This window comes from Chinchilla lanigera, unplaced genomic scaffold (genome assembly GCF_000276665.1).
Source record: "Chinchilla lanigera isolate Chin_1 unplaced genomic scaffold, ChiLan1.0 scaffold00076, whole genome shotgun sequence".
Classification (NCBI taxonomy): Eukaryota; Metazoa; Chordata; class Mammalia; order Rodentia; family Chinchillidae; genus Chinchilla; species Chinchilla lanigera.
In genome coordinates this window covers 1,070,372-1,097,892 of record NW_004955477.1, presented here as the reverse complement: position 1 = coordinate 1,097,892, position 27,521 = coordinate 1,070,372, and the positions used below count along the sequence as shown (strand labels likewise).

General features: G+C 38.8%; 1 protein-coding gene across 6 annotated transcripts; it reads left to right on the top strand.

Annotated features, from left to right (window-relative positions):
* The first annotated feature begins 238 nt into the window (after window positions 1-238).
* Window positions 239-27,521, top strand: LOC102022594 (protein FAM24A-like). Of its 6 annotated transcripts, none has more exons than XM_013503113.1 (3): window positions 239-412; window positions 5,022-5,376; window positions 6,523-7,039. In XM_013503113.1, the coding sequence occupies exons 1-3, from the start codon at window positions 254-256 to the stop codon at window positions 6,972-6,974; spliced, it is 966 nt and encodes a 321-aa protein (XP_013358567.1). In that variant the 5' UTR covers window positions 239-253; the 3' UTR covers window positions 6,975-7,039. The 6 variants fall into 6 exon arrangements, with proteins under 6 accessions (XP_013358567.1, XP_013358566.1, XP_013358565.1 ...); XM_005401948.2 differs by lacking the exons at window positions 5,022-5,376; window positions 6,523-7,039 and adding exons at window positions 26,473-26,599; window positions 27,203-27,521 and having other exon boundaries at window positions 299-382; XM_005401949.2 differs by lacking the exons at window positions 5,022-5,376; window positions 6,523-7,039 and adding exons at window positions 26,473-26,599; window positions 27,203-27,521 and having other exon boundaries at window positions 331-412.

Here is a 27,521-nt window from a genome sequence, read left to right as displayed (position 1 = left end):
GGCTCTGGGTTCGCGGCTTGTTGGCGGCATCCCACAAAAAGGCTGGCGGCGGGCAGCGGGTCAGTCTCGGGTCCTCAGTCTGGGTCTCCATTCTGCCACCTCCAGCCCACGCCAAGACCGGAACCTCCCTTGCAGGATTTAGGTTTCCTTGGGGAGACACACAAGACAAGCAGAGATACGCATGCGCACACCAGCTAACGTGACTTCAAGAAAGGAGTCCAGGACCCGAGGGCTGGGGCATAGAGTGTGGAGCATGCGCACTGACTGCGCCACCAAGACGCGCAGGCGCAGTGGGCTGAGCGCCTGTAGGGGGTCAGTTTGGGACGTTGAGTGTGGAGCAAGAGCTGGTTCTTGGAGGGCCGTTGCTGGGCTCTTGAACAGGGTGGGTCCAATGAAGAGAGTCTGTAGTCGGGTAGGTGTAGTGTGCTCGCTCTGACATCTGCAGGACCACCCCTGACCTGGTGATCTCAAGAGTGGACGGCAGCCCCCTCCTCCGCGGTGCATGAGGCGCTTCCGGGCCTTTGTAGACGTGAGAGGAGGGGACGGGCGGTCGACTCTGGTTATTTTTTGTTCCTCCTATTCTGACAGTAGAGGGTAGTTGAGATGGAGGGTGGGAGGTTGGGGTTTGAAGGGGATTTCTGGGCGGTGTTGGGCCAAGGCAGCCTTCGCATTTCAGCTCAGTAGCAGCCGAGGTCGGGTCGGACCTCCTTGCTTCTGGTCGCAGGAGCCGGGGTAGCTAGCCTGGGGCACTCTCAAAGACCGAAGTCTGAAGGTCCTGGAGATCCAGAGGGTGTGCGCGCAGAAATTTGAGATTGAGAATGAATTTTACAGTTACTGTGTGTAGTCAGAAGGTAGATTGCATCTTTTCACACCTTTCTTTAAACCTCACATTTTCAAAAACTGCAGAGTAGGTTCGAAGGATATTGGGAGGTCAGTGTTTTTTAAATTTGGGGTGTCACGCTTGTGTTTATAGTACTCTTTACAAAACTAGAATTTCTTTTCCAGGACCTTCTTTTATTTTATTTTATTTTTTTTCCTCCTTACTTGGTATTCTGGGTTCATGATTAAATGGAAAATAATTCAGTCTTTGTATGTAAGTTTTCATGAGTTACCATATGTACTTGATGATAATGGAATGTGTGGTTGCTTCTATTTATGTGTGGGTCATACCATGAAAATTGTGACTGTAGTTTCTACAGGTAATCACTCATGCAGAGTTTCTGATGGATTTACTAGGAGTGAAACAGCACCAAAGATGGGATATGCACACAATACAGAAAGCTAAACGTTTTTATTGTAAAAGCCTTAGTTTTAATGATTGCAAAGATTGGTGTTGCAGACTCATTGCAAGTTTGGTACAGCAGTATTTCTGTTCTACATATTCGGATCCTTGTTATCACATGTAGTCTTCGATCCATGTTACCCTATCTGGACTGTCCAAACAAAAACAGTCTCAGAATTACCAGTTTTCAGCTTCATGAACAAGGTCTGTATTAGCTAGATTCTTTAATGTACTTCCTTAAAGAAAGTTGAAAGACACGTCAGAAAATTTAAAGACTGGTGTAGTCTCCCCTTTGTTTTATTTTATATGTTCAATAAATTATGTCTCATTTCAGTTTTTAAAGAAAAACTTTCTTGCCTTCCTGCATTTCTCATTGTTTTGTTTTTTGTTTCTTTTTTTGAGTCAGAATCTTGCTGTTTAGTTCAGGCTGGCCTGAAGCTCACTATGTATCCCAGGCTGGCCTTGAACTCTTGGCAATCCTCCTGCCTCAGCCTCCTGAGTGCTGCCAGTACAGGCATGTGCCACTATGCCTGGCTTATTTTGTTTTGTTGAGATAGGGTTTCACTATGTAGTTCAGGCTGACCTGGAACTCACTACTCAACCCCGGGCTGGCCTTATACTCGCGTCAATTCTCTGCCTCCCAAGTGCTGGAATTACAAGTTGTCTCACTATGCCTGGCTAACTTCTCAGTATTTTGAATCACCAGTTTCATCTGAATGGTTACTAGTTATTAACCTTTCAGCCTCATGTCCTCCATTTTATCTTTTATGTGCCCTCTGATCTTTCTGGTGCCTGATGCTCTTGGCTGAATTACCACCACCTTTATTCCTTAACATGGCATATATAGCTCTTTTACCCTGCCTCCTTCCTGCCCTCTGGTTCCCTCCAATTTCACATATGTTTTTCCTTTTAGGTAGAATGGCCTTTCTTTTGGACAGCAGGAAAAAAATTTATCATGTAATACCGAACACAGGCCTCCTTTTTACTATGTATTTGCTAATGTCTGTGTGTTACCCTTACATGTAATTCTTCTTTGGTCTAGGACTTTGTCAGATAATTCTCAGTACTCTATTCATCTCATTTTGTTTTCCCACTCATCTGAAACAGTTGTCAAAATTACTGATTTCATGTTTGTCATGTGTTGAGAACAGTTTTGTTGAATGGAATTGATATGAATAATGATAGATGTTATTTTGGACTCATTCATAATGTTAAGAGGAGTATGAAAAGGAGAAAGTAGTAAAGTCAGTCTTATTTTCAGTCATGGGATAATTGTGCTGTGTTTAGGTGACCTCAACTTTATTTAGTTTGTAGTCCTAGTGATGGAACCCAAGGGCTTTTGCATGCTAGGCAAGCACTGTACCATGAGCTGTGTTCCTAACCCTACCTCATTTTAATGTACTAAATTACTCTTGTTATGATTTATATTACGGTATTATATTATGGTATTTATATTATGGGGTTTTTAAAATTTAAGGATAAAGGATATAATTGATGTTTTTATTAACACAGGATTTTAGGTTTGAGTCAGATGTGGTGGTACATGCCTACATTCCCACCACTCAGGAGGCTGAGGGAGGAGGATTGTGGTGAGTTTGAGGTCAACCTAGGCTACATAAGCAAGTTCAAGGCCAGCCTGCACTGCATAATGACACCCTGTCTAAAAAAAAAAAAAAGATTTTAGCATTGAAATTTGATATCTAAGATTTAACAAAGAGATCTTCTGCTGGGTGTGGTGATGCATGCACTTTTTCAAAGAGCAGTTTACTGTAACATAATAGATAGATTGTAGTATTATTGCTAACAGTGTGGCTTTGCACAGTGATTCTTCAACATTTTGATTCCAGGACCCTTTATATTCTTTTTTTTTTTTTTTTTTTTCCAGTACCGCGGATCGAACTCATGACCTTGCGCTTGCCGGGCAGGCACTGTGCTGCTGAGCTAAATCCCCAGCCCCTAACCCTTTATATTCTTTTTCTTTGGTTTTTCTCCGGTACCGGGAACCGAACTCACGACCTTGCGCTTGCCAGGCAGGCGCTTTTGCCGCTGAGCTAAATCCCCAGCCCCCCCCCTTTATATTCTTAATGCAATGAAAATTCTAAATAGTTTCAACTTGTATGAGCTTATATTCCTAGTTTTTATACAACTCGACACTTCTAGTTTCAGTTTTGACAGCTTAGAATTTATTAAGCTGTCTTCATAAAAGGAAAGCTGAGCAAAGTGAACATCAGTATCATTTAAAAATTTTAACAGGTGATTGAGGTCACAGGGCAAATAGCAACTGTAAAACTGGAGAGGCAAATCTTGAAAATCAAAGTTGAGAGCACCTTACCAGGAACAACTTCTTCCTGAGGCATTTACTAGTGGGAACACTTAAAATGATCACTGATGAGTTTCTGGAGGTCAAGTATAGATTCCCTTGAGAGAACCCCTACAGATTTCCCCCCAGAAACTACCAGAATCTCATAGAAATGATTGGGGAGAATTGAGGAAATTCCCTGTTGGTTTGTGCATGGGTAGGAAAGGTAACCATTTTAAAATATGCCCAGTGAAAAAGTAATGGTTTTGATACACTATTCAAAGCCCTTCTCTCAAGAGAAAAGCCACCAGGGCAATGGTGGTAAACCTCGGGCATGTATGCTTCTATGGGCATGCAAAGCCCTCTCTGTCAGCACCAAGCCAAGTGGTACCAGCAATCAAGCATCAGATAACTGCACATAGGGTCTATGTGCATGCTCAGGAAGGAGCATATCAGGTAATAATGTCACAAGCAGTGACTCAGCCATGACTCATTTGAGCTTTTGCATGGCTGGTCAGCATGCTGCCAAGGAGGTATATATATATATATATATATAGATACTCTTGCTTGGACTGGCTATGAATTTTAATGCATTTGTTTTTATTAACGGGATTTTAGGTTTGAGTCAGATGTGGTGGTACATGCCTATATTCCCACCACTCAGGAGGCTGAGGGAGGAGGATTGTGGTGAGTTTGAGGCCAACTTAGGGTACATAAGCAAGGTCAAGGCCAGCCTGCACTACATAATGACACCCTGTCTAAAAAAAAAAAAAAAAAAAAGGTTTTAGCATTGAAATTTAATATCTAAGATTTAACAAAGAGATCTTCTGCTGGGCGTGGTGATGCATGCCTGTAATCCCAGCACTGAGGAGGCTAAGGCAGGAGGATCATTGAGAGTTCAAGACCAGCCTGGGCTACAAAGTAAACTGAAGACCAGCCTGAATTGCACCCTGTCTCAAAAAGACAGGGTGAGACCTGTCTCAAAAGTGAGACCCTGTCTCAAAAAGACAAAGCAAAACAAAAAACCAAATAGGTCATCTAATTAAGAGACTGAAATTCTTTTAATATTGTGCTGTCCTCCTGACATATTTGAATCTGCAGTATCGTATTTATTTGTTAAGAATTTATGAAAACAAGAACAAGGATATATATATTTGCTTCGACTATGATTTTAGCAGAATCTTCAGCAAGGTAGGAAATGCACTCAGATGCCTTTTTCAGAGCAGGCCAAAAGCTGGTGGTCAGTGAAACATTGCCCTCTTGTGCCTGTGGTCAGTAAATTCAAGAAGAGCTCCAAGCTGAGAATCACTGCCGCAGATGATTGATTCAGGGAATATCCAATTTCTTTGGTGTTAACTAACAGTGATAGCAATTTTTGGTATAGGGATAGATTTGTATTGGGTGCTTCATTTCTTTTTTTTTAATTTTGTATTTTTGTAGACTCCAAGTCTTGAACCTGAAATGACTGCAGCAAAAAAAGCAAAACTGAAACCAGATAGTGGAAGATCATTCCAACAGGCCTGGACAGAGTCATTTGGAGTGATTGAACGCAATGGGAAAGCGTTATGTATTCTGTGTAGTGAAAGTGTTGTGTGTCGCACATCAAGTGTGAGACGGCACTTTGACACCAACCACAAAAGTGTTGCTGAACTTGGTGAAACTGAAAGGAAAGAGTTTCTAGAAGGAAAATTGAGGAAATGTCATTCCCAGTATCTTAGTTTTTGCAACCATCTTTCTAAGTCAAATCATCTGACAGCTGCCAGCTTTCAAATTTCACTGTGTATAGTAAAACATGGTAAGCCCCTCTCTGATGGGGATTTTGTCAAAATGGCCATGTTATCTGGGAGTGATTCCCTTTTTCATGATTTTCCAAACAAGGATAAAATTATGCAACGTATTTCTGAGATGCCACTTAGCAGAAACACTGTTAAAGATCGAGTCCTGCGCATGGCAGGTGATGTTAGCCAGCAACTCACCACTGACTTACAAAAGGCAGCCTGTTACTCCATGTGCTTGTATGAAAGCACAGATATAAATAACCATGCAAAGCTAGCGGTAATTTTGCGTTATGCAGTTGGTGACATCATGAGAGAAGAGCTGGTGAAACTGGTGTCTTTGCCTGGAAGAACAGAAGGGATAGATATCTACAATGCTGTGATGGAGACTTTTTTGTCACAAGACATAAGACCAGAAAAAGTGGTTTCAGTTACTAGTGATGGGGCACCTCACATGATAGGGGCAACATCTGGTTTCGTACAGTTCTTTGTTAAAGAAACAAAACATCCAGTCATTCAGTTTCATTGTATTATACATCAAGAAGCTCTTTGTGCCAGGGAAGGCAGCAAAAAATTAGATGATATCCTCAGAGATGTCACAAAAATGGTGAATTACATCATGGCTCGTGCTCGTAATTTTCGACAGTTTCAAGCACTGCTTGATGAGGTTCAGACACAGTATAATGCTTTACTTATGTACAATAAAGTCCAATGGCTGAGCAGAGGACGAGTCCTGGAGAGATTTGTAGCCTGTTTGGATGAAATTAGGCTGTTTATGAATGAAAAAGGGCAGGACTATCCACAGCTCACTGATATGGCCTGGCTTAATAACTTAATGTTTTTTACAGATTTTACACTACATTTCAATGTACTGAACAAAAAACTACAAAGTATAGGGAAAACAGCAGAAAGGATGTTTTATGATATCAAAACATTTGAGAAAAAACTGCAGGTTTTTGAGAGAGACCTTGAAAGTGGGCAGCTGAAATACTTTCCAAATCTAAAAATACATTTAGACAATACTACATTTTCAGACCATCCTACGAGCCATCAGGAAATCTATAAGGAATTTTCTAGCCTTGTAGCAGCTGCAAAGGCAAATATTAGTAACAGATTTTTACAGTTCCATAAGATGGAGACAACTCTGTGTTTTCTTACTTCTCCAGATAAAGCCAAATTTGAAGAACTTGATCTTTCCTGCTTACACTGGTTAGATTTTGGAAATCTGGAAATGGAGCTACTGGAATTTCAAGAAAGTTCTATCTGGAAAAATAAATTCTTTGACCTGCGTGCAACACTTGAGAAGATAGAGACATTAGCGTGTGAAGGGATGACAAAGGATAGAACAGTTGGTAGTCCTGAAAATGAAATCCTTAAAGTGTGGAATTCTCTGCCAAATAATTTTAAGTCAATGAAAGCACTTGGGATTGCTTTTCTTACTTTGTTTGGATCATCTTATGCTTGTGAGCAGCTGTTTTCAGCTTTGAATTACATCAAATCTGATACAAGAAAACAGACAGATGATGTGAGTGCTGCATGTGTTGCTCTCAAACTAACGAAGTATGAGCCCAGGTTTGACAAATTATCAGCATGCATACAACAGCAAAGATCACATTAATTGTGGAAAAACATGCCAAATCCAAGCTTTTACCTTTCAATAAAAAGCTGTTTGTATCATTGAAAGCTGTTTCTGTGTTTTCCTTTTGAGACAAAAGATGTTAATGTAAGAGTTCTTTTTTTCTAAACTAAAACCTTGGTATTCAGGCTTAATTGCAGTGTCAGCACTTTGGGATAAGTAAGTGGGTTTTGGGTTGCAATTTGGGTACTGGGTCTCTAAAAGATTTGTCATCAGTGTGGTAGAGCCTTATCTGATCTGGGGAAGGGAAGTTAGATAATTTAAGGACCCTCTAATCTTTATCTTTTAAAAGGAATAGAAAAAGGGTATGGAATACCTTTGAAAGTGATAACCCAGGAGTTCATGCTTATAGAACATACTGAAATTTAGTCATACAATGATAGCATATAAACATGGCTCTAGTGGATTATAACTGGGAGAACTATAAAAACAGACCCCAGTTTAGTAGAAGTATCTAGGGAAACCCAAAGACAGTAGGGCAGATGAAAGGCAGAGTAATAGAAGCAATTGAAGCCTCTGATACCTATAGCTAAACAGACATCAAACAAAACTGACTTCTTGTGAAGTTGACATAAACTTCACATGAATAGCTGACTACCTCAGTTCATACACATTCATTTAAGTACATCAGACCCAACTTCAAAAAGTTATGAAGCATCATAAAAAATGGTAATATTAGAATCATTTTTAGATATGACAGATTTTGGAATACTTGATAAGGAATATAAAGTATATTAAGGGATCTAATGTAAAAAGTAGTATGTGAGAACATATGGGCAAAGAGGGGCAGGGGAAGTAAAAAGAACTAAAGTGTGTTATGTGCACATACCTGCTCCTTATGATGAATGTAATCAATTATGTACTGAACTGCAGTAATAAAAATTCACAAAAAACATGGGCAATGCAGTTAAAAACTAAGGAAGATTAAAAAGGAAATGGTATATATCGAAAGCACTGTGACAGAGAGGAAGGTCTTTTATAGATATATCAGTTGACTGGCCTGATCAAACTGCATCCCCACCTGAATCAATGAACTTGAAGATTTGTCAACAAAAACTGCCTCAGGAGAGGGCAGGATGGTGGATTAGATGTACCCAGCACTCATCTGCCTCTAGATATAGAGTCAAGACATCTGAGAACAGCTACTCTTTGTAATAGGAGAAAAACGCTCTAGTTCAATTGTGAACACATAGAAACTTAGAAGAAAAGTTGAGACTTGGATTGGAATAGAGTAAGGCAGAGTGCTCCAGTGCCTGTTGCATGACAGTGCAGCAGAGTGCAGGGGTAGATGTGAAAGAGGGAAATAACCCAGAGAGCATAGCTAGCTCAATATTCAGCGTCATGCAGAAGTGCAGTCTGAACAGATAGATCTGGGATCTACATAGCATACTGGCACTGGGAAAGTTTTCTCTATTTTTCACATATATTTGCAGTACAGTAATGGCCATTTTGAGAAGTTTTTGAGCTTACTACTCAGTGAAATTTCCTGCATTTTCCTGTCTTCAGGAATCCACAGCAAATATTGATATATTGATATAGTGAACAAACAAGGTTTTGCCTTGACAACCAGTTTGGCATTGGGGGAGATTATCTGAAAGAAAACAGTTGAGAACTTTATCCGATGGTAAACTGATCTCTGACATGTAAGGGCAGAAAGGTTGCTTCCCCTTTAGGACCAGCAACTTGGGGTGCCACAGGTGGAAGTCAATGAAACAAGTGGCCACACATGATTACGTGCAGGAGCTAAGTCTGAGAACATCAGTCATAGTAAGTGGAGTGTGTGCTGAGGTCACATCTACCTTTTCTAAAGCAGATAGCAGCGACACACTTGGTATTTCCTGTACCACAAAGTAAGCATCACCGTAGGTGCTGGAGAGTGTAATGCACTGCAGTGACCAATGTCAGACCTACACTGGATTAATTTGGGTAGAAGAATCTGTGTTCCATCTTAACTCATACTGATAAGCAAAGCAGCTGAAAGGCATTACAATCAACTCAAGCCACAAACCATTCAGGATGGCCCCCAGATGTGCAATGTAAAGACAAAGGTAAGTATCTCACATTTGTTCTCTCTGAGGGGTACATAGCCTAATAGGTCTCAGAAAGAACATCTCAGCAGCCTAGGTAACAAACATTCATCCTTGCCTGCATAACCAACCTCCTTGGCAGAGAGAAAACATGAACTTACAGAAGACACTGATAGTGTTTGGCTAGCGGAGCCAAACGATATGAAATATGAATGAGCAGTTTAGGAAAGTTTTAGAGTCCATGAAAAGAAACCAAACAAAAATGCAGGAGATAAAAAATTCTACTGAAAGTATGCGCAGCAGAAGTAACCAATGTGAGGAGAATGTGTCAAAACTAGAAGATAGGGCTGATGTAGGTGACCTTACGCTCAGAGATACCTTAAAAACAACAGAAGACCATGAAAAAAAGATCCAGCAGCTGCTAAATGATACCAGGAACAATAATCTAAAATGAATCAGGATGAGAGCGTAATGTTAGGAATTCCACCTCGTTAATGTCTCACACTGTTAATCGCTTCAATTCCCTGATCAAAAGACACAGATTGGATGAAAAAGAAACAAAAACCCAACAGTATGCTATATATAAAAAACCTATTCTAAAGAAATTCATAGATTAAAATTCAAAGGATGGAAAACAACATTCCATCCAATGGGAGAATGAAAATGAGCAGGAATCAATAACTTATTTTCAGGTAAAGTGGATTTAAGGCCAAAACTGGTCAGAGGAGGCAAAGTTTACTATCTATTGGTTAAGGAAATAAATAGGTAGAGATAATTATAAACATTTATGAATCAAACTCAGGTGCACCTAATTCAAGACAAATACTATGAGACATGAAAAATCAGATAAACAGCAATACAATTATAATATCATGCTGTAACAAATAGATCAAGTAGACAAAGAACCAATAAAAAATATCACAGTTGAACCAAACCTTTGAAGGAATAGACTTCATAGAGATCCACAGCAACAACAGAATACATATTCTTAGCCGCACATGGGACTTTTCCCAAAATAGACCCTTTACTAGCCACTGAATCACGCTTAAGTAAACACAAAAGAATCAAAACTATCTGATGCATATTATCAGATCACAGTGCAATGAAGCTAGAAACCTGGCAAAAGAAACCACAACAATTATGCAAACACATGGAAATTAAATAATATCCTCTTGATAATCAATGGATCCCAGAAGAAATGAAGAACTTAGTACCTCAGATCAAACCATAATGCCTGTACAACATACCCGAGCCTATGGAACATAGTGAAAGCAGTTTTAGGTGGGATGTTTACAGATGTGAATGCCCACAACTTAAAAACAGAGCAGACTCAAATAACCTTTTGATACCCCTCAGGACATTAAAAAGCCAGACAAATCCAAACCCAAAACTAGTGTGAGAAAGGAAATTATAAAGATCAGAGCATAAATATTTGAAATTGAGACTAAATACAAATAATCAATGAATTGAAGAGCTGGTTCTTGAAAAGAGTAAACAAAATAGACAAACCGGGGCTGGGGATTTAGCTCAGCGGCAAAGCGCCTGCCTGGCAAGCGCAAGGTCTTGAGTTCGGTCCCCGGTACAGGAGAAAAACCAAAAAAAAAAAAAAAAAAAAAATAGACAAACCATTAGCCAGTCTTATGAGAACAAGGAAAGAAAAGACACAAAACTATGCAATTAGAAGTAAAAAAGGTGAAACCACAATAGACTGCTGAAATCTAGAATATCTGGGGTAACTACTTTGAAATGGAAAATTCAGAAGTAATGGATAGATTCTTAGATAGATATGAACTAGTACCAAAACTGAATGAAAAATATGAAAACCATGAATAATTCCACATCAGGCAATCAAATTGAAGAAATAATTGAAAAACTACTAAGAAAAGCCCTGGTTCCAACACAGTCACTGCCATATTCTACAAGAACTTTAGAGAAGAACTAACACCAATACTCTTCAAACTCTTCCGTGGAATCAAAAGGGGAACAGTACTCTCAAAGTCATTCCAGGAAGCTACCATTACCCTGATTCTAAAACCAGAAAAGGACCCAACAAAAAGAGAACTACAGGTCAATCTCTTTAATGAATACAGATGCAAAAATCTTTGATAAGATACTAGCCAATAAAATGCAGAAAATCAAAAATATCACACACCATGACCAAGTAAGCTTCATCTCAAGAATTTGGGGATGATCCAACATATACAAATCAATAAATATACCACATAAAGAGAGGCTAGGAAAAAAAAATTCCCTTGTTCTTGTTAAAGGTTTTTTTTTTCATTTTGCCAAAACCACCTGTAACAAATCAACAGGCAACATCATATTAAATGGAGAGAAGCTGAAAGCTTTCTCTCTAAAACCAGGAACAAGACAAAGGTGTCTGCTATCACCACTGCTATTCAGTATAGTTCTTGAATATTAGCCAGAATAATCAGGCAAGAAAAAGAAATAAAAGGGATATTTTTTGAAAAAGAAGAATTTAAATTATTTGAGGATGACATGATTATCTGTATAGAAGGCCCCCAAAAAGCTACCAAAAGACTCCTAGAGTTAATAACCAAATTAAGTAGCATAGCAGGATACAAACTAGAAGATCAGTAGTGTTCTGTACACCAATAATAAACTTAGAGAGAAATTAGGGAAGCAATAACTTTAACAATTGCATCAAGTAAAATGAAATACTTAGGAATCAACCTACCCAAGGAAGTAAAAGACCTCTACAATGAAAACTATAGTATTCTGAAGAAGAAGAGTAAAAATGATATCATAAAATAGAAAGATATCCCTTGCTCCTGGATAGGCAGAACCAATATAGTAAAAATGGCTGTACTTCCAAAACTGTTATACAGATTCTACACAGCCCCAATCAAAACACCAATAGCATTCTTCATGAAACTAGGGAAAACAATCCTAAAGTTCACATGGAACCAGAAGAGACTTAGAATAGCAAAAATAATTCTGGGTAACAAGGGAAAGACAGGAGACATCACAATTTTGGACTTCAAGTTATACTACAAAGCTATAGTAAAAAAAACAGCATGGTATTTTAAAATAAAAAACATAAAACAGACTAGTGGATCTATGCAACAGGATGGAGGATGCAGAAACAATTCCAGGCAAACTTGGCTACTTCATCTTTGGCAAAGTGACCAAATACTTGCACTGGTGGAAAGATAGACTCTTTAACAAATGGTGCTGGGAAAACTGGCTCTCCACATGCTGAAGATTGAATCTAGATCCATACTTCTCACCATACAATAAAGTTAAGTAAAAATGGATCAAAAATCTGAATATTAAAATAGAAACACTTAATTTTCTGTATTGTTGTGGCAAACACACTTATTTAATTGAGTGACCTGTGGAGGCTGGATGCAGAGACAAGCAAATTTATTGGGAGCTAGTGGTGGGCACTCAGTACATGACGGAGCACCGACCCTGAGGAGCAGGAAGGGAGAAGAGTTATAGAGATAGAGCTCTAGTTCTGGGTCTAGTTCTGGGTCTGCAGAGGCTGGTGCTGATATGATTTAATGCAGCTACAGAAATACTACAAAGCATGGGCTTAGCCTGTGACAAAGGAACAAAAGTGTTTGACGTTTTACATAGGGGACAAGCAGTCTTATGACAGAACATGGGGTGGTATCAGGTTAAGTAACTATGACAACATTTACAAGAAACAAACTTAAGGAAACAGAAATTTGAGCTTTAAAATGGTACTGGAATACAAACGGCATTGGTTTAGTTTTCTTTCCCATATCCGTATGACAAAAATAAGTAAAACTCTTGAAGACAAAGGCATAGGCAAGATTTTCTGAACAGACTACTGGTTGCACAAGAAATAATACCAAGAATCAACAAATGGGATCACATGAAGTTAAAAAACTGCACAGTATAATCCTAGCACTCAGGAGGCTGAGGCAGGAGGATAGCCACAAGTTTAAGACCAGCCTGAGTTACATAGGTCAAAGCCAGCCTGAACTGCGTAGTGAGACCCTGTTTAAAAAAAACAAAGCAAGCAAACAAACAAAAGCAAAAACAAAACAAAAGAACCTGCACAGCAAAGGAAACCACCAACAGGAGACAACCCACAGAAGGAGAAAAACCTTTTTCAGCTACTCATCAGACAAAGGACTAATATCTAGACTATATAAAGAACTCAAAAATAAAATGAGATGCTCCAAATATAGAGACTCAATTAAAAAAAAATGAGCATCTGAAATGAATTGGCACCTCTCACACAGTGCCTGCTGGCAAGTGCAAGGTCCTGAGTTCTATTACCAGTATAAAAGAAAAAAAAAGACACATCTCAGATTAAGGACAAATGACCAATAAATACATGAAAAAAAGTTTGACATTGCTGGCCATTTGAGAAATGCAAATTAAACAACACCGAGACTCCATCTCACTCCTAAAAGAATGGCGATATGCAAGAAACTTTTAAAAACTCAGATAATAATAAATGCCAGAGAGGCTGTGTGGGAAAAAGGTATGGTTCCTCGTAGCTGATGGAAGTGTAAACTGGTACGTACCATGGAGGAGGTGGATGTTAAAATTGAAGGTAAGAAAAATGAACTATATATGTCTAGGGAGTGTGCATTTCAACTCTTCTCAGGGCAGGGTCACAGACTGGAAAGTGTCCTGCCAAAAATTGTTTCTAAAACAAAGACTGTTGAAGCTGGTTGTAGTGGCACATGCCTGTAATCCCAGCACTTGGGAGGATAAAACAGGAGGATTGCCATGAGTTTGAGGTCAGCCTGCACTACAAAGTAAGACCCTGTCTTAAACATGCATACGCTGTTTAAAATGAAAATAATTTGCTGTTTCATTGAACAAGCTGGAGCCTATCACTATAATACAGATATGGATAGCCAATGGGAAAAAGATTGTCCAGAAATTTAACATTCCTCATACAGTAAACCACATCAAAGATGTCACTGAAAAATACTGCAGATCTTAGAGACATTCTCCCTTCTTCCTGGCAACAGCTCTTCCTTTTCTCAGATTGCTAGATGAAGCATTCACTCTGGAAGAAGCAGACATACAAAACGCTGTAATGGTTCACAGACTAAAAAAAAAAAAAAAAACACATAACAAACTGCCAAACCTTTTAAAGAACTTTCACAGTATTTTTTTAAAAATTAATTTTGTTGATACATTTTAGATATACATAATGATAGCATTCATCATATGGAATTTTTACTTGTACATGATAAACCTTCATTCTTCTTTTTACTCTTTTCCCTTCCCTCCCTTCAACTCCTCTTTCCCTCTTTATTTACAAAAACTGTTTCAAATTTTCCTTCTATTCTCTTTAATTTTCCTTTCTTCCCTCCCAACTCTCTAGCTCCCCTTCCGATTTGAGCATCATAGTATTGGTATTTGAGAGACTGGAAACTTTGCAGAAAAAATAATAGTTGGGAGTTGACATGCAAAACTGGGAGAAAGAAGTCAGATTTGCTGAACTTTTGGTTAACTCTGTCCTTAATTTTTTCCTGATGAGGGGACTTTTAATATTACAAGTTAGGAAAGTAACATGACTGGACACTATAATGATCACTGGATGCTATAATGATCTCCAAAAGGCTAATCAGAAGGAAAAATACACTTATTTTAAAATGGAATTAATCAACATAAAATATATTAAATAGCTGTTTCTTTCAAAATTAATTAAATAGCTTTATCTTGTAGAATTTCAGCACTTGGGAGGCTGATGCAGGAGGATCACTGTGAATTTGAGGCCAGGCTGGCCTACATAGTGAGTTTATGGACAGCCAGAACTACATAGTGATACTGTCTCAAACAAACAAACAAAATCTTAATATGGTATATATTAACAAAAAGCGTTCAGGCCTGTTTAAGCAACACAGCAAGACCCCATTTCTTAATAATATTACTTCCAAAACATAAAAAGGTTGAGTAAAAAAAGTGGCATTGTATTTTTTTTTCTGCAGTTATCTTTACTGTCTGACTTAGAGTATAGCTGGAATTTTTATCTGCTTCTGTATTCACTGTGTTGCTATGTCACATGTCATATAGCCCCTGGAAGACACCATTAAACTACCTTCAAGAGAGACTGAAAAAAAAATGTTCACTTAGTACACTATAAAAAAGGTTTAACATGACAGATCCCCTGAATGGGTCTCCGGGGCCTGCTTTACAGGATCCTACCCTGTGAAGCAGTGAATGGTTCACATCCTCAGTGTAAGAATCATTTGAGAAACTTCAAAATGTTCTGATTCACTGTCTGGGCTCCAGAACACTGCATTTGAAATGTCAAGTGATTCTTAGGGATGTGGTAGAAGTACCACTTTGCAGGAAACCCTGCCCTAGTATACTTCTACCCCAAGAAAATGAAGGCTATTTGTTCAGTCATTATCAATGGACAATACCACTGAAGTGGGGCTGCTATTGCTGTTTATCCTTGTCCCCCACAGGGTCCTTTAGGCTATCTCTTCTTAACTTGAACTAATCACGACATAACCTGTACTTTGTCTGTAGCACAGGTGAGACAGAGATGTGATATTTGAGTGAGGTTTTTACTAAGGCTCAGGAATCACAAAAGGGAGCTCTGTACGTAACTAGATGACCTGATTATCAACCTACGCAGTCTGCTTTAAGGTGCTTCCTCTCCCAGCTCTCATCCTTCTACATGGCAGATTGGGAAGGGAGGGAGGAGCCTTTTCTTTTTGTCTTTTGCCCTAGGAAATGAGCAGACACATCATAGAAACTATTTATTGTTGGTAACATTTATATAGCAGTGTCAGAGCCCTCGAAGCAGAAGTAGGGACATTCTTTAAAAATGAGAGGAGGGCAAAATCACTGAACTTATCCTTCAGATGCAGAAAATAGTTTGTGATGAATGTGAATGCATCTTCAGGAATCTGTGAAAATATTTCATATATACCTATCACGAAGCATTTAAATTTCATAATTATAAGTGGTATGTAGTTGTCCACGTATTTAAAAGACTTCTATCATGAGAATGTTTCTGATGTACTGACAGAAAATCTTCCTTTGCAGATTTTCCAGTTTTCATTGAGCCAGAAGACACAATGAAGACTTTTGTGGGTACATGTAAAATATACCCCAGTGAGAGGTACCACAGAGAAAGATAGAAATCAACAGAATTATAGTGGGAGACCTCAATATCCTATTATCACAAATAGATCTAATAGACAAAATAAAAATCAAGTATCACGGAGTGGTGGTGCATGCTTGAAATCCCAGCACTTGGGAAACTGAGGCAGGAGGATCACCATGAGTTTGAGGCCAGATTGGTCTACAAAGTGAGTTCAAGAAGAGCCTGAACTACAAAGTGAGATCCTATCTTTAAAAAAACTCAACAAATAAATGTCAGTTTTGAACCCTACTTCAAAAAAATGGACTTTATAGATATCCACAGTCTTCTGCTCAACAACAGAATATGCATTCCTCTCAGGAGTACACAGAAATTTTTTCAAAGTAGACCATGTACTGACCCATGCTTAAATAAAACAAATTAAAATTATTACATACATATTATCAGATCATAGCATAATGAAATTATAAATCAATGGCACAGGAAAGCACAGAAATTACAGTAACACATGGAGATTAAGCAACACACTCTTAAATAATTAATGGACCATAGAAAAAATCAAGGAAGAAATCAGAAAATTCCTAGATTCAAACAATAATGCCAGTAAGTGTGTCAGAACCCATGGGACACAATGAAAGCTATTTTAAGAGGGGACTTTATAGCTGTGAATGTCCATATCAGAAAAACAGTGACCCACAATAAATAACCTAATGATGCACCTCAAGGTGGTAGAAAAGCAAGAACAATCCAAATCTAAAACTAGTACAAGGAAGGAAATTATAAAGATCCAAGCAGAAATTAATGAAATTGAGACAAAAAGTACAGAGAATGAACTGGAGAACTGATTTTTCGATTTTTTTTTTTTTTTTTTTTTTCTGCTACTGGGAATCAAACTCATGACCTTGCACTTGCCTGGCAGGCATTGTGCCACTGAGCTAAATCCCCAGCCCAAGAACTGATTCTTTGAAGGAATAAATAAACAAATCTTTAACCAGCCTTACTGAAAAAAAAAAACCAAAAAAACAAAAAAAAAAACAGGAAAGAAAAGACCCATATCAATGCAACTAGAAATGCAAAGGATAAAATGACAATAGATACTGCTGAAATCTAGAAGACCATTAGTAACTACTTTTTTTTTTTTTTTTTTTTGAGACAGGGTCTCACTAAGTAGTGCAGGCTGGCCTTAAACTCGCTTATGTAACCCATGCTGCCCTCTAACTCACAGCAATGCTCCTGCCACAGCCTCCCAACTGCTGAGATTACAAGTATGTATCACCATGCCCAGCAGTAACTACTTGGAATACCTGTACTCCAATAAATTGGAAAAAATCTAGATTTTTAGACACATATGAAATACTGAGTATTCTAATAACAGTTGAAGACATTATATTACAGTGCTTCATGCATACCCAGATTTATAGCTGCACAAATTATAATAGCTTTATTTTGAAAGTGTTCTATATGTCTATCAACAGATGAATGGATAAAGAAAATGTATTTACATATGATGGAATACTACTCTGCTATAAACGAAGATAAACATTTATAGAAAAATGGACATACTTTGAGACCATAATGTTAAGTGAAATAAATGAAACACATAAGCTTAAATATTGCATGGTTTCTCTTATGTGAGAAGTCCAAAGTATAAATAAAAAGCAACATAAAAGATAAGAGGAAACAGATAGATCTACAAATGAAATGGGACCAACAGATGAAGGGACGGGGAGGGAGAAAAAAGGAAGGGTAAGTAAAAAGAATTAAGTTGTGTCCTATACATGAACCAGTTCCTTACAGTGATTGTAATAATTATGCACTAACCAGAAAAATAAAAGCTGTTGGAACAAAGCACTAAGTCACATATGAAGCCAAAGTCATCAAAATAGCAAATTTCTTTGCAGAAACTCTAAAGGCCAGGAGAATATGGAATGACAAATTTCAAGCCCTAAAATAAAATAGCTGGCAGCCTAAGTTGCTGTATTCAGCAAAGTTATTGTTCAAAATGAAAGGAGAAATAAGAACACTGAAAGAGCTTATGGAAAATAACAAAAGGGAGCCTACATGCAGAAGAAAAAGTAAGATAACTCAATCACGAGAGCATGAAATCCATTCACTGGAAGAATAGGTAAGGAAATGAGAATTAAGGAAATATCAAACATTATTTGTTCAGTAAACTACAAACCTCTAACATGAATAAAGAAGACAGATTTTTTCAAAAGAAGCAGGAAAGAAACAACAAAATGCCAGGAACTAGCACATCCCTCTCAATAATAACCACTGACTGTACATGGTTTGAATCTCTAATTAAAAGATACAAAATGGTGAATTAGATTAGAAAACACTACACACCAAATCGCTGTCTTCGAGAAACTCATCTCTCAGGCAAAGATGTTCTGAGATTGAAAGTGAAAGAATAGAAAATGATATTCCAAGAAAATGAAATGTGAAACCAAGCAAGAGAAGCAGTATTCATATCAAATAAAACAAATTTAAAGTCAAAGGGACAAAGAAGTTCACTACATATAAAGGAAACAGTTCATGAAAAAGCTTTGATGACTTTACACTCGTGTATGCATGCACGCAGATACACAAACACACAGGCATATACACACACTCCCTGAATGCAGTGCACCCTATTTTCTTTTCTTTTTCTTTTTGAGACAGGGTCTTGCTATGCAGTTCAGACTGGGCTTGAGCTTACTTTGTAGCCCAGGCTGGTCTCGAAGTCACAATGATCCTCCTGCCTCAGCCTCCCAAGTGCTGGGATTACAGGTGTGCACCACCAAACCTGGCATCCAATTTTATAAAACAGACAATTCTAGATGAAAAGGAGAGATTGGTTCCAGAGGAACAATAATGGATTTCAGCACCCTGCTCTCACCAATAGATCATCTGGAGGAAAAAATCAACAAAGAAAAGTCAGGTTATGGTACGCTATGGATCAAACCTTATCAAATCATGGCATGAAACTAGATATGAGTAGCTAGAGAAACTATAAACACATAGAGATTGAATAAATGGGATCATTTTAAAAATCGAGGGAAATTTTAAAAAATGTCCTGAATATATACGAAAAGAAAGCAAGTACTTAGTCCACAAATACTACAAGAAAATAAAGAAATTTTATTTATAACTATATGCCCACAAATCTGATAATATAAATTGAGAAATTTTGTTAATAGAGGCTTTAATATTATCAGTTAGTTTCTTATGGTTTCTTTGCTTATGATGAAATATGAGGGGTTCTGCCCTGCCTCCCTTCAAAACAGCTCCTTAATAGCAAAATATTCCACATCTCATCTTTCAGTTGTTTGGAGTGTGGGACAATGACTTTGGCATGTGGGGCTAATCTCTTCCTCACTAAGTAATAAACTCTCTGCGTCTGCAGACTGTATCTTAACTAGTAGAATCAGGTGGGCCTTGCTTTGTATGTCCTTGACAGAGCCATGCCATCCACCTTCATCCATGGCAGCCTTTCAAACCTGAAGCTCTTACATAAACACACCTTCTTACATATGAATTCTTGGAGAATAGCAGAGAAGGTTTAAAAAGCCAGTAATGCTACTTTATTTATATTATGAATAAACAGCAGGCCAAAGCCTGCTCTGTTGATTTTCCAGAAGAGCTGTAGTTATGGCACTACCCGTTAACCTTCTGTGATGAGAGTGGAGCAAAGGGAACACTCACTCTTCTGGGATATAGCTGATAAAAACTGGCCCCAGCTGCTCTGTTTTCACACAAGTCTCTGTGTGGCTTGAATTGATATGCCTCCATGGAGGCCAGCAGGAAATTTACTCACAAGACGATTTTGAGAGGCCAGGCAGGTAGTACTCAAAACTGCCCTACCATTTCCTAAGATAAAGGCTATCAAAAGTCCTGTACATTTGTTCCTTTTAATGTTACCATGTTCTACAAATAAATTTAATCAAGGCTGAAGGGAAAAGGTAAAGGCAAGTTTCCAATGAGATTAGTTAAGTCCTTTCAAAGACGTGAAAAAAAAACAAAACATGTTGTTGGCCAGATGCCTGTTTATCATGTGTAAGGTCCTAGATTCAATTCCCAACACCACATAAAAAAGTGGGTAACATTTTAGGGCTGGGCTGTAGCTCAGTGGTAGAAGTGCTGGCCTAGCATATGTAAGGCTCTGGGTTTAATCCCCCACACCACAAAAACAACAAGTCACCACACCCACACTCACACACACTCACACACACCCACAAACCAGTGTTGAGCATAATATAGAGAAACATTTGCTTTTTTTTTTATTTTAAAGATAAAAGGAGGGAAACATTAACAGACATGCAACATTTTACAACATATCACAAGCACAGTACAGACAATACAGAGTTACAAACAAAGTGGTAGGGAATTAACAATGGTTGTTGAGAAACATTTGCTTTTATATACTCAGTGGAAGATGATAGAATGCAAGTATAACATGTTGACAACGTATAAATAGATAGAAATATATGTAATTTGGTCTGGTAATTCAGATTTGACTAATGATTCTATATTGAGAATTTATCTTAATTAGATGTATAAGCATGTATAAGTGTTAATTATGATATGCTTATCATAGTAAGATATTAGATAGAACACACATTTTCACAGGTTATGTATATTGTGGTAAATCTATGCAAAGAATTACCCTATAGTTACTTTTCAAATGAGGCAAAGATATCTATACCATACAGATGAAGCAAATCTATTCAAAAGATGCAAACTATGATCCTGCTTAAATATATGTAGTATATGCAAGTATTTTGAAAATCTAAAGGAGAAAGGTAATAGGGGAAAATGTTTACACATGAAATTGTTGTCGGGTGTGGTTGCACATGCCTGTAATTCCAGCACTCAGGAGGATGAGGCAGGGGTATCGCTATGAGTTCAAAGCCACCCTGAATTACATAGCGAGACCTTGTTTCAAAAAAAAAAAAAAAAAAGATGAAATTGTTAACAGTGTCTGTGAATGGATGGGTGTATATAAAAAATTTTGAATTAACTTTGCTTCCTGGTATTTCTATAACATGGATTGCCCTTATAGTGAGTTATTTTTAAGTAAGCTGATAAATGATTAAGGCCCTTTACTTAGGGAATCACTCTTTAGCCAAAAACAAGGGACAAAAATAAAATGATTGTTTTTTATACATGGTAATTACAACCACAAGTCAGGTATTACAATTTATGTCTAGATGTCCCCCCAAAACCTCATGCACTCATAGTTGGGGTTTTGGGGGAGGCAACTGGATTATGAGAGTGTGATTCTCATTAGTGGATTAATCCACTGATGAATTTATGGCTAAATGGGATTTGGGAAGTGAAGCCTGGTTGAAAGAGGTGGGTCCATAGGAGCACGGCTTGGAAGGATGTATCTTCTCCTCTCACTTATCTCTCTGCTTCTTGCTGCCATGTTGTGAGTTGTCTATCCTCTGCCATGCCCCTCTGCACACCACATTGCCTTGGAGCCAGCTGATTATGGATGGAAACCTCTACAAACTGTGAGCCACAAGAAACCTTTCCTCCTCCAAGCTGTGAATGTTGGGTATAATGTCTCAGCAACAAGAGAGTAGTTAAGATATCAGGTTTCATTATCAAGAGCTTTTTAAAAATTCAATTAAAGATTCTTTTACTAAACTTATCTTTCCACACACCCCCCCCCCCATTTTTAGATAGGGTCTCACTATGTAGTCAGTGCTGGCCTGGAACTCTCTATGTAGCTCAAGCTGACATTGAACTCATGATTTTCTTGCCTCAATCTCCTGACATCTGGAAGTAAAGGCATGTGCAATGATACCTGGCTTCTTTAGTCCCTACCATATTATCTTCTTGTTAAGGATTGATCCATCAATGCATTCTTAGCTAAATGTGCTGTTAGGCGGCGGGGCCTAGTTGGGAGTTGTGTTACTGGCCTGTGTCTTTGGAGCGTGTATCTACTTCCCCAGCCCTCTCCCCCCAACCCCCTTTTTCTTGGCTGATACTGGTTAAGGAGATTTCCTCTGCCATGCCCTTCTACCATGCTGTTTTTGCCTTGGAGCTAGCCAACTGTGGGCTAAACCATGAGCCCAAATAAGCCTCTCATCCTTTAAGTTGAGGATGTTGGATATTGGGTCTTAGTGATGGGAAAGTGACTAATACACTTTTCTTTTATGAACTCTGTAGAGAAATCATAAATACATGTATCTCCAAAGCTCCAAGGAGAATATTAGGGACTCTTCTCTTTTCTGTTTTTTTTTTTTTAATTTTTTTTTTTTCCCATACTGGGAATTGAACTTACGGCTTTGCGCTTACCAAGCCAGCGCTGTGCCACTGAGCTAAATTCCCAGCCCCTATGGACCTTTCTCCTGGTGCCAGTTCTTGGAGACAGTGGGTTTCAATCTCCTGCCCAGATTACGGCATAGGCAGGAAAGAAAGAAAGAACAAGAGACAAAGTAGAGGGTGCAGCTACAGGGACTCTGAGATGACCGGTTGTGTTCTAAGAACAAAAGGCTTTGAATCCCCAGCTAGCCACTGGTTTATCAGCCAGTGCAGAGGAGGGGGGCTGGTGTCTTCCCTGAATAGCATAGAAGTAGTGGTTAATGGGCAAGTTTAACATTATAAAGAGAAAAAGCAAGAAGATCCATCCCTATACCTGATGCTGGGCTTTTTACATTCCAAAACCGCCCCACAAGGCAGGCATGGTAAGGACAGATACCGTGGACAATTTATAATTCATTATCCCCAACAGGAAAACTCATTTTTACATGGCTTACGTGGCTCATTTTTACGTGGACAACCTAGGACAGATACCGTGTCAATTTATAATTCATTATCCCCAACAGGAAAACTCATTTTTACGTGGCTTACTTTGTGCTGTGGTATGTATGGGTTCTGATGCATCAAATGGCTGTATGCAGGCGGCCGTGTAGGAGGTGGAGTCCTTCTCACTGGGGTTGGGGAGCTACATACTCGTTAGCGCCAACTGTGGTCTCCGGTGGATAAATGAAGCCCTAGGATCATCCTGAAAGGTGTATGCTAGGAGACGCCGACAACACCCTAATCCTGCAACTCAGTTCCAGTTGAGGATTGGGCAATAGAAAGAGCAGAAAATAAAATAATCAGAATTAACTTTAAATTTTATTAACTAAACACTTCCACCTAATGAGGAAAGATGAGTTCTGCTAATGTTGGGGGAATCTCTATGAAAAGAATTCAGCTGTTCTTACAGGTGGTAGGAACAACCACATCACCATGATGGCGATTGATAACTGATATTTATTTAGTGAAGACTGGGGGTCCAGCACTGGCTTTTACAGATTTTATACCTTACAGAAAGGCTATGATACAGGTAATACTGTTAGTGTAATGGCAAACAGAAACACTGAAACGAAACCCAGGATCTGGAGGCAGATTTGTTTGACATTAGCTGGGCACTGACTAGGAATGAATTGTTCCTCAAAATGTCAGGCCCTGATCTCTGGTGGTCTAGGGCTACATGGGATAAGCAAGCAGTAAGTACGGAGACAGAATGGCTTGTCAGTTGAGCATTGGTTCTTACAATATGCATCCTAGTGACCAGTTATGCATCACAGTGACCAGCCTTTCCTCAAATACAAAAGTAACAGGAACTATAACAGGAACTATTACCTAAGTAACTAACAAACTGAAGCATACTGGTGTGGGGGGCATCTTCTGCCACCTTAGCATCCCTGTTTTATTAGTGGAAGCAATAACTAAACAGGAAACACCAGCATAGAGGGGTTGAAAATTTCCCCAAAGCTACAAAGTAATAAAAAGGACCAGGAATTGGTTTCAGCTAGTCTGGTTCCAAGGACAGGTTGTAAAACCAAAACTGGCTATTACTGTTGTGCTATATGTATGTAGTTGCTTGTCTGGTGACTTTTCTCAACTAATTCTGTAAAGTGTATATTCTTTGCTATTTGTAGACGCTAAAAGCTGTTCTGACTAGCTTAGTGTTCAGCTAATGACCAAGCAAAGATTTTCTTAAATGCCTGGAAAACTGCCTCGTCTGTGTGCATGTAAGTCATACCTTCAATACTTAGTCAAGCAGTGGAAAACTTTGCCTTCGATTTCACTTCCTGCTTGGAAAGAACCTCTGTATCAGCTACAGGTGACAATTTAGGGCCATTCAAATCTTTCTTGAGTGTGCTTATGGTCTTAGGCATGCACATATTCTCATCCATGGCCTTGTAGGCTCCCTGACAGATGTCAGTCTTTTAAAATCACTATAGCTTTGGGATTTGGGACATCTCATTCCCCAGCTTATTCTTTAATAATCTGGGCTAGTCATTTGTCCCAAATTTTATCCATCACCATATACAGCTCAGTAAACCAATTGACCTCAAGTGTTTTGCCGGAACTCCCTAGGGAGGATTATTGCACTGGGTAGTCTCTAAGTCAGGTGGAATACAGCCTTGCAGGTGACGAATTCCAGGTAACCAGTAGACAGGTCACACAATAACAGTTCTTTGGTAATGAGGCTTTGAAGGATCTCTACTTTTGTTCTGTTCCTCTGGGGGCTGCACAGAAATGTGGGTTATTTTCAAGGCTACCATGAAGCTAGAGAGAGAGTTATTGGACAGTGTCATAAACTTTACTGTTTATGCTGACTTTTGTTTTTTTTCTGTTGACTAAATGCTTTACAGGATGTTGCAAGGCTTTAGGTATTTTTCAGAGAAGCTGACTGAAAAATTTTTGCTAGATTTTTGTTTTAAGGAGACAACTGTCGTAGATTCTTCTTGTGCTACCACTTTTTTGAACTCTTTCCTGCTGTTCATGACCTTATTCAGGTTTTTTCCAGAGCAGTCAGGAATCACCGGTGGAAATTAAAATAATTCCCTCGTTTAATTGATTTGGCCTTGCTTGGTCAAACTCCCTGAAATCATAGAAACCTGGCTAAAATATGTATCCTAATCCAACAACTTTTTTGAGTTTTTTTGTCTTAATGTATGATATGATGCCAGTGAACCTATATTTGAACCCTCTTAAATGGCTATGCATTATTTTACTTTGTAGGTAAAATATAAAGGCTAACCAGTCTTGTCTCATTGACCTTTTAATTTTATGAGTGTTGTTAGGTATCTGTCTCCCCACATTATTTTTTAATTACTTGAAATCCCACATTTGTTTTTTGTTTGTTTGTTTTGTTTTGAGACAGAGTCTTGCTATGTAGCTCTCACTGGTCTTGAACTCACTATGTACCCCAGGCTGGCCTCAGACTTGTGGAGCTCCTCCTGGCTGAGTCTCCCAAGAGCTGAGGCTACAGGTTTGTGCCTCCATGACCAGCTGTATATTTACTTTCAATTAGCAGTCACACCATACATTTCCCTGAAGGAAACCAAATCTAAAACGGAGAGACTATGAATTACATGATTTAAGTCAATATTCAGGCATTTCTTTGTCCATTGGTGCTAACATGTATCTGAGCATGGACTGGAATTTAGAACCCTGTGAAAGAGAGCTTCTGCAGAAAGAGCTGATGTCATAAAGCATGGGTTCTGACTGAGATAGGTGATGGGGCTCACAGTGGCTTTCTGTTCTGCCTATTCTGGTGGACAATTATGCTTCTAAAATCAGTTCTTCAACTTGGATCTTCTGCAATGATTTCTTCAACTTAATAATTGGAATCGTCTCTCTCAAATTAAAGGTATGAGACATTTCTGGTAAGATGTACTGTTTTCCTAAACTTTATTTTTATTGTATTCTAAAAAAACTGTTGGCTTTCGTCCAGTCATGAAGAGTTAGAAGGTAGTAAGCATGCCTTGGCAGTCAGATTGTTTTTCTACTCCTCTTATTTACATTGTCCTCATTTCAGAGGTTAGATTAAACAAGCTGATGATTAAAAGTTGGGTTTATTGGATGGGCTTAAGATTTAGAATTTAGAAACATAACAACAATTTTTAGTAGGAGAATTGAAAACTTTCTCAAAAACGTACAAAATTTACAAAATGTTCTTGGGGATTGTTTGAGCAATAACATTTCGGAGCAGTTATCCCCATAGGAGACCTGTCAGTCTGATGTACAGTGAGTAGTCATTTCTGAGTGTGACATAGTTTGGGAGGTCCAGGATCTGTGAGTAAATCTACTAGCTCCTGTGTAAGCCTTTTTAATCACATAAAGTCACGTTACCGCCTGTGAAAGGGGAAGATTCTTTCCACTGTCATTCTGTTCTCCTTCTCTATAAAATTTTGAATCTTAGTTTGTTTCATATAGAAATAAACCATCTTACTACACAAGGGCTCCAAGTTCTCTTGTGGGAAGATAAGAGTGGGAAGATTCTCTGGAGGCTTACATACCTGACGATCTGTGTTTGGGTTCCATTCCTTCATTCCTGTGTCGGGAGGGAGGTGACCTTAGTGTTTGTCTGCACTTCTTTGTCCAGGTATGACTGTGGCTTTCGATCTCCGGACAATGATGCTAATGATCATTTGCAGTGGAATCCTGGTGGCCATGTTTGTACTGACAGGTGTTGTCATCTGTCTTTATGTCAAACTATCCAAGGCACTGAAGTAAGTCATGGGGATAAGAGTGAAAAATACCCCTCAAATGGGACACCTGGGGTTGTTTGCTTGAGCAGGGGTCTATTCCTTGCTACTGGTGTCATGCCCTAGCTGAGGTCAAGAACCACAGGCCGGTTTATAAAGGCAAGATTGGGTGGCTACAGAATCTTGGTGTTTTTTTCTTTCTGGGTTGTGGTTGTAAGCTAGTAAGTAGAATGAAGGAATATGTGACAGCAAGTGGTGCTTTTGGGGGAGAGAATCCAAAAGATGGGACAGACTGGCTGTCAGCAGCAATGATGTCCCCATTCTAGGGAGTTAGGTTGTGGACCCTGGAGCCCAGGACACAGCCAGCTTCAGCCTCTTCCTCCTCATTCCTGTATCTCCAAGGTCGGCAGCAACTAGCTGTGTCATGCAAGTCACTTTTCTTTACATGTACAGGAGTTGTAGGAGAGGAAGGGCTGAGAGAGGAAATAGGCATGGGGCAGAGAGCTTTAATCCAGGGCTGGTGTCACTTGTATGACTGGTCGCACCCCTGAACTCCCCAGAGAGCCCTGACGATTGCCCTGAAAAGAAAACTTCTAATCCTGTGCTTTGTGTATGTCTTTTCTTAAGGGCTGCAAAAGAACACGGTGTTGATGTTAACTTAGACAAGGACAAACTCATGCTGGCTGGAACCACTGCCATCAATTCTTGTCCCACTCTTCAATTCTGTGATGAGTGCAAAATGTATGCAGATTATGATACACTTCCACCTTGCTTCTGTAACGTACATGAGGGACTGTGACTTGGAAATGGTATACACAAACATTTTCATGAGCAATAATTTTCTTGGTGGAGTGTTTTGTGATTCAAGTCAAGTTCTATAATTTTTATTCTACATACTCTACAATGTTATTTTGTGTACTTCTGAATAAATATGGAATATTGAAAA